Source organism: Eublepharis macularius, chromosome 14, assembly GCF_028583425.1.
Source record: "Eublepharis macularius isolate TG4126 chromosome 14, MPM_Emac_v1.0, whole genome shotgun sequence".
In the NCBI taxonomy this organism is placed as follows: domain Eukaryota; kingdom Metazoa; phylum Chordata; class Lepidosauria; order Squamata; family Eublepharidae; genus Eublepharis; species Eublepharis macularius.
In genome coordinates, this window is record NC_072803.1 from 5,914,360 (window position 1) to 5,921,884 (window position 7,525).

Sequence of the window (7,525 nt, forward strand, 5' to 3'; positions counted from 1 at the left end):
GTAGCATAAGCTTTCGAGAATCAAGTTCTCTTCATCAGATGCATGATCCGAACTGGTCAAATACAGAAGAGGAGGGGAGAGAGGGGAGAAAGAAGGGGACATATATCACAAGGTGGATACATTCCCCTAGTTCCCAAGAAATTAATTTTTTTTAAAAATTAAAAGACACCAGGAACAATCCTGAGGCCTACTCAGAAGTAAATCCCTCACAATAAGCAGAGAAAGCGCCTCCCCACCCCCTACTTCATACTTGGACAGGCTAGTGCGCACGCGCGATTTCTAAACCGGCGCGCGCCCTCGGCGGCGGTTAGACTTCACCCAGTCTGGTGGGCGGGGCTTCTCCGCCTTCTCTAATCCCGCCTCCTTCGCGGAACGGCGTCAACTGTCACGGGCGTCTTTCAAAACTGCCCAATGGAGACAGGACTGAGGGGGAGAGGGAGAGGAATAGGTTAGGCGGCTCAGCCTCGCGCGGCTCTCCCGATGCTGATTGGATAGGGGCGTCGTGGCTCCGCCCACCAAAATGGCGGCGCCCATTGCTGAGGGGAAGCGTTCCAGAGGCTGCAACGGGAGGACGGGAGCGGGAGGCTGATGTGAGGGGGCTGTCTGCCTTCCTCCCTTCTCTCCTCTACAAGAAGAGAGGTCGGAGCGGCCATTTCCGAGGCGAGCAGCTGAGGGAGCCCCCTCCCCCCCTTGGGGGAAAGAGGGGGGCGAGGTGACTCCCTTCCCATAGACTGTTCTTCATTATAAGGTGATTTTCCAAAGCTCTCTCAGGGCCTCCCTCAGTGGGAGGGGATTCTAGTGGGGCCTCCCACCCCTCTCCCATGCTCAAGCCACACGGTACTCATTTGGGGAAGGGTTGCCAAACTCCAGGTTGGGGGGGGGGGCTGGAGAGCTCCCGGAATTATAACTGCTCCCCGTGCCACAAAGATCGATTCCGTTGGAGAGAAATGGCTGCTTTGAAGGGTGGACCCTGTGGCATTAATACCCAACTGAGGTCTCTCCCTGAACCCTGTTCTCTCCAGACGCTACTCCCAGATCTCCAGGAATTTCCCAACCCAGATTTGGCAACTCAAAGAACATGATTGTTTTGGAGGACGGACTCTATGCCATCACACCTGACTGAGCTCCATCTCCTCTCTAAACTCTGCCATCCCCAGGCTCCACCCCACAAATCTCCAGGAATTTACCAGCCTGCAGTTGGCAACCCTGTTTGGGGGATTATGTCCAAGGGACTCCACCTATTAGCCTTCTGTTAAAACATATAACAGAAACCGTGTCCGATTTCTATAGAAGACTATTGGGAATAACTCACTGAGGTCTTTTATCTCCCCTATAATAGATCCCTTTCCCCATTAAAAGAGTAAGATTTGGGTCCTCTGGTGCCTTAAAGATTCCATTAAAAGCTCCTTAACCATGCCCCCTTCAGTGCTGTTTCTTAACTGAAAAATGCTCTCATCACCTGTTTATTTGGATCTTAACAAACCAAAAGATTTGTGGGTGGCCTTTCTTCTGTTAAAATCGTGGTATTTGGGGATCAGTCTCTCTTAGCTTTCAGTGGGAGGCTAGTGTGTAGTCTCTTGTTGAACTCTAGAGATAGATAATCATTGGGGTTCTTGTGGGTAAGCAACACCCTCTCCCGACTTGGGTTTCAGTAGAACGAAAAGAGGGCAAACCCAAAGACCAAGGAGGTATAGCCATCATAGTCTTTTCACATTTAGCAGCCAGAACATGCCTTAATTTCATAAAAGTATCTAGGCTGTTCGGGCTTTCCCTCCCAGCAGCCCTTTGGGAAGCATTTCTGTCCTCTTCAGTTCTCCTTCAACATAGTTGCTCTCATCTTTGCCAGCTCTTCATTCTGGAGCCCAGCCATGGATCTTGTGTTCCTGATTATCAATGGTGTGGGGATGATTTTGGACCTCCTGGTCATCCTGCTAGACATCAACTTCTTCCTTGTTTCCACATTGGTTTCGATCCTGCTCTGGCTCATCGCGTTTGTTTACAACTTGCCCAATGCCTTGGTGGGCTGTATGATCCACTGCTGGAATGGGATTGTGTTGTTCTTGCTGTGTGTTGCTGAGGCATTGTATTACCTGACTCTGGGCTCTGTACATGCCATCTTCAACTTGCTGCGTAGTTTATGCTCCAGCATGGAAAGCCTGAAAGTAGTGGGGCACCTGTTTACTCACCTGATGTTAAGAAGCAAGGAAGTGATGCACCGAGGTCTCTGGAACCTGGTTGGATCTGGCCAGTCATTTCTGAGGCAGGTGTGTGAAGTGTGCACCATTGCCATGAGCCTTGTGGCTTACTTTATCAACAGTATCATCAACATCTGCCTCATTGGGACCCAGAACCTTTTCTCCCTGGGGCTGATCCTTTGGGAAACGATCGTTAGCCCCTTCCTGAGTGTCACAGACATTTTTGCTGCCTTTCTTGCACGTTTGTCCAGCAGTGCCATTGCTATATCCATCCTCCTCTGGTCTCCTTGCCAACTGGCTTTTGAACTCCTTGCCTCCATGAGCAAGCTGTTGATTAATGTTTTCTTCCTCAACCTTTATGGATTGGTGTTGCTCTCGGGGCTGGTTGCTGCCTGCACCTTAACTCTCAACCCTCAGTTGACATGGACATTGGTGGACCAGGTGTCTGGCTATTTGAATGCTATGCCTTCCTACCACCGGCTGCGCAGGGACTTGTACCACCTCTACCAAGTTGTACTGTTATCATTGGAGATGGTCCTGAGCTTGCAAGCTTGGCGCAGGTTGGCAGATTGGGGTCTCCAGATGGCTAACTGGAACAGAGGTGGCAGGGGAGCAAACCACCGTGGGGATCAACGGCAAGAATGGCAACCATTCTTGGCCTATCTTCTAAGGCTACCTCCTCTTGGGGTAGGTCATCCAAGACGACAAGGGTTATCTGCAGCCACTCAGCAGGCTGCAGTTCCAGCCCGCCAAGCACAGCAGTTAGCAGCCCGAGGCAGTGGAAACCAGCATAGAATAGACAGTGATCTGGGATCAGCTGCACAGCGGAGCATGCTGACTGGGCAGCAGCCCCAGCCTCAAAGCAAAGGTCCAAGCACTTCACATCCCAAACCTGCAACGAAAGAGCAGCTGAATGCTCTGGAGGAAGACAGTGACCCGTGGCTTCTTCTGAAAGAGCAAGAAGAACGGAAGAAGTGTGTTATTTGCCAGGACCAAACAAAGACAGTCTTGCTGCTTCCCTGCCGCCACCTTTGCCTCTGTGAAGAATGTACTGAAATCTTGCTGCAGCAGGCCACATACCAGCGCAATTGCCCACTCTGCCGTCAGATGATCCTGCAGACTCTCAATGTCTACCTGTAAGCTCCACTGGGGATAACTTTATCTACATTCCACCAGACTTTCCGGGCACATAGAGTGGTGTCTCTAGCCTTTGCGCTCACGGCTTTCAACACCAGCTGACAGAGAACAGCTCCCTGCTGATACTTAGTGGCAGCATTAGCTACTCTTTTTATTTCCAAAGAACTTTTATAACCATTGGAACATGGAAAATGTTATGAATGTTTTCTCTGTTTCTGTTTCTGTTTGTTTGTTGCTGCTGTCAGGAAGCACAGTAATCATTTGAAACCCCACTATTACGAGGTGTGCTGAATTTTTTTAGTTGAGCCATCAAGTTGAATGTTGAGAAGTGAGGCTTAAAAAATCCACCAGAGATCTGACGAGCACATGTGTAGATTCACCTGGTAAGGAATAACCTGTTACAAGGGAGCAGCTGCTGAAATTCTAGGTATTATGGGGTCTCTGTAAGCTAGAGCCTAGAGCAAAGTTTTCGACACTAGACTTGATTGATCAACATGTTTGCAAAAAAAAAAAAAAATCAGGATAATTCTTCCACAGAGGAGGATGTTCTTTAGCTCACATTAGCAGAGACGATGCATTGCAGTGTCTCCTTTCAAGAAGCGTGGCCAGTGTTTTAGGTCTCAGGACCACTGAACATCTTCTGGATGTCTGGTTTTTAAACTGTTCAGGTGAATAACTTTTTCCTTTCCAGATTTGTTGTGTCCATTTGTTTGGAGCTTCAAGATCCACAAAAAGGCAAACTGGACACCAAAGTGCAACTGTGGAGCGCACACACACACACACACACACACACACAGCTCCCCGAGTCATGTCATGGGGACTTAGGTCAGAATACCGTTGCATCCACTGGCATGTAACTTCCACAAATCACTATGCAAAACGATGACATTCCAGCATTGTTGCACAACTGAACTATTTGCTTTTTGTTCTGTTTATGGTTAAGCTGGGGGGGGGGGTGCTGATACGACAGTTGTATTTTGTTTGCTAACAGATGAAAATGTCCCTGTTAAATAGCTCCAGAGACTGAATTGTTTGGTCTCAGGTGTTTGTGAAGCAAGCCAGCAAAAAAAGCTGAATTGTGACTTTTTGTCTGGGTTGGATTTGAGCAGGCTGGTAACCTCATTAGTAAACACAGGCTCTAGATCCTATCGCTTAAGTTCCCAAGGCTAAACTATGCATTCTCTCAGAAACAAGTGCAGCTCCTTGCTTAAGGTAAACGGACTGCCCTGGACGAATGAAAGGACATAGGCCAGAGTGGTTTGTTGTGCCAGTGTTCATGGCACCAGAAAAAAACTTTGGGCTTCTTTCTTTCTAGAGCCACCATCACCCATTTTTAGAAATCAGGCAGCCAATGCTAGTCCAAAAATTCAGGAGCCCGATAGGTCACTGCTGTTCACCTGCGCCTCTTGTGTGAGTCAAGAAGGTGAGCCAGAAAGGTGGTAGTTGACCTTGCTGCCAGGAGCCACTGGTTTTCTTATTGTTTAACTTGGAAAGTGAAATTTGAGAAATGCAACAACATGATGAGGAATTTTGTTTCTGTTTGGTTACTAAATGATTGATGAAAGTTCATATTGTAAATTGAGTTCCTCCTTTGGCTGGAGAGATTTGTGCAGCCTGGTTTGTTTGGCAGGGTTTTTTTCTGTGATGTATCATGAGTTGCTAAATTTCAGCATCTTTCAAGCTTTTAATAGCATGAGCACATGGATGGCACACCAGGCTTCAACGGGCTTGCTTGGAAACAGGCCCTGTTGGTTTAACTTTTGAGTAAGCAAACTGAAGGTCAGGCTTTCTCCCTCTGTGCAAGTAACATGCAGAAGCAGTTGGAAGGTCGGGCCACCTCTGCCATGTGACACGCTTGGGTGATGCATGTGGAAGCTCTTCATGTTGCTTCATGTGTAACTTTCATGCAAAAATGCTTCAGGTGCTAAACTTTGTTTTGCAGAGCAAGAGCAAAAGAGAAATCTTGAAGTAGGTTTCCAGGTTTCTTGAAAACAAGAGCTCCTATGTTAGCGCAGCACATTCCCTGAGAGGTCTGTTGCTAAGACTTTTAAAAGCAAGGTTTTAAGGGCTATCATTTGTGCCAGTTGAAAGTGGGGAAGAAATGGCTCCATGTTGGGGACGGTCACATTTAAAATCCATTAACAAAAGAAGCTGTTGGAAAAAGTAATAAATCAAGTTTTACCCATGTTTGTATCCATGTTGCAGAAGGCTAGGAGACTCCCTGGGCCTTTTCAAGGTCTCTTGGCCAGTCCTGCAAGACCTAATACGTATAAAATTTTAAATAGTTTTTTTAAAAATCCAGGGTACTGTTCTTTTGACACATTCCAAATGTTCCTCTCTTTTTTTACTGAATCAGAGCAGCCAGCTTAATTTCTCATTTACATTTTAAATCCAGGGAATATTTAAACCCCCACTAAAATCTTGTGTTTTTTAAAAAAACGTAGTGAGTCTTCTGCAATTTGGTCTTTGCTTTCTATTCAGTTTCAAAACAAAGGATCAGCTCATCACAGTAGTGCTGAATTGTGAGTGTTTGCTGAACTTTTTGAAGTAAGGGCAAGCTGAAATGCCTTGGCCATGTGTGGGACTGCATGCTGCCAAAGACTTGATAGCTGGAAGAACTGATTTGAGCAAATAACTGAGTGCCTTATTTGTGAAAGAGTGCAAAAGGTGGCTTAACTACAAAACTAGCCAATTTGAGCGTGCATGGGGTGGGGGGTGGGTGTATTTACCAAGGTGTGCCAGATCAAGAAATTGCTAAAGGGCAGGTCTGATCTTCACATGTGATGGAATGAGATAAATCTGAATTGACTGAGTGAACTGAACAGGAAAAGGGAGGGGAAGCATTTTGAAATGTTCTCTCACGTAAAATGCGCCTTCCAAGTTTAAAAGACTAGCACCCTAAGGAGAGAACTTCTAGCCTCCTCCTTTCTGTGCTAGTTTGTAACTTGCCAAGAGGTTTAGTTTTTGCTTTTAACATGAGAGAGTATTCAGTAATATGTTGTTATCCCCCCTAACCCAACACACAGTGCATTCTGAAGTGGTACATTCCTTTTTCACTCATCAGGACTACCACCAAGTTCTCTCAGTTGCATGCATAGACCTGGCCTTGATATTCTCCTGTAACTTCTATGCTGATCTACGGCAAGGATCAAGGAAAACTGGGGAAGAGAGCAACTGAGTACAAAACACTATGCAATTCTCCCTCCCATCTGCCTCAGAGAAATGTTATTTCAGCTCTTCAAATCAGTTTTTTAGACCTCCGGATAATTGCCAGCCACTGGGAGTGGAGAAAGAAGAGAGAGAGATGGTTGGAAGGCAGCGGTTGGGCCTGGTCTTTGAACAGTTAGCTGCTCCTTTCTGGTTTGTGCCTTGTTAAGCTGTTAGACATTCTGGTCCTCTTTCTGGGTTTTATTTTTACAAAAATACAAGATTTGCTTTAGAGAATACATTTTCTTATCTTGCTCCTGCTGTGCCCTCTCCTCACAATTCTTGATTGAAATTGCCCACCGCCAGCCTCTGGAGGGGTTGTGTCTTCGCTTGTGTGAGAATGGCATAGTCTGTTCTTTGCTCTCTGTAAATGATTATTTGGAAATTAAAAGTATCCATTTTCACAAAATTGATTCTGCCCTCTTGTTAAGCAAGATAACAACATTCCCTGCCTCACTTGCACACACCTGTGAGCTCATCTTACATACACTGAGTTTACTTGCTTATCAAAAAACAAGGTAGCTGGGGAGGGGGGAGAATGCAAACCGAAGACATTGGGCTCAGATCTCAGCTAGGGTCACTTGATGAGCCTTGGCGTGTTCATGTCTTGGCACGTTTCTGTATGTTGGTGATGGGTTAGAAGAAGTAATGGGAGCCTCTACAAGCAATGCAATGTGTCCTTTATATCCCCTAATCTTATATATTCAGGATATCATTTTATGCATAAGGTACCAGATTCATAATAGAAAGCCTAGGCCCGTTTTATCTTCAGGAGGACCAGCATTTATTATCCTTTCAGGTATTCTTATGCTATAGTATTTTCCATATGCCGATCTTATCCTTCCCCTACCGGGTGAGGTGAGCTGCTTGTCTGTATTCTGACTTGGGGCTGCCTTGAGTTGAATTTCAGCATTTTTACGAATGAGAGTCCTTATGAAGCACAACTGGAATCCAGCCAGACTAGATCATTGTGGTCTCCCTGTCAG

General features: G+C 46.2%; 1 protein-coding gene across 1 annotated transcript; it reads left to right on the top strand.

The window, feature by feature from the left end:
• Nucleotides 1–543: 543 nt before the first annotated feature.
• RNF26 (ring finger protein 26) lies at nt 544–6,924 on the top strand. The gene is made up of 2 exons (XM_054998635.1): nt 544–748; nt 1,847–6,924. The coding sequence occupies exon 2, from the start codon at nt 1,869–1,871 to the stop codon at nt 3,333–3,335; it is 1,467 nt and encodes a 488-aa protein (XP_054854610.1). The 5' UTR covers nt 544–748; nt 1,847–1,868; the 3' UTR covers nt 3,336–6,924.
• The last annotated feature ends 601 nt before the right edge of the window (nt 6,925–7,525 follow it).

Bases quoted from the DNA above. Each gene is read 5' to 3' on its own strand.
- RNF26 (XM_054998635.1), top strand. From the start codon at position 1,869: ATGGATCTTGTGTTCCTGATTATCAATGGTGTGGGGATGATTTTGGAC.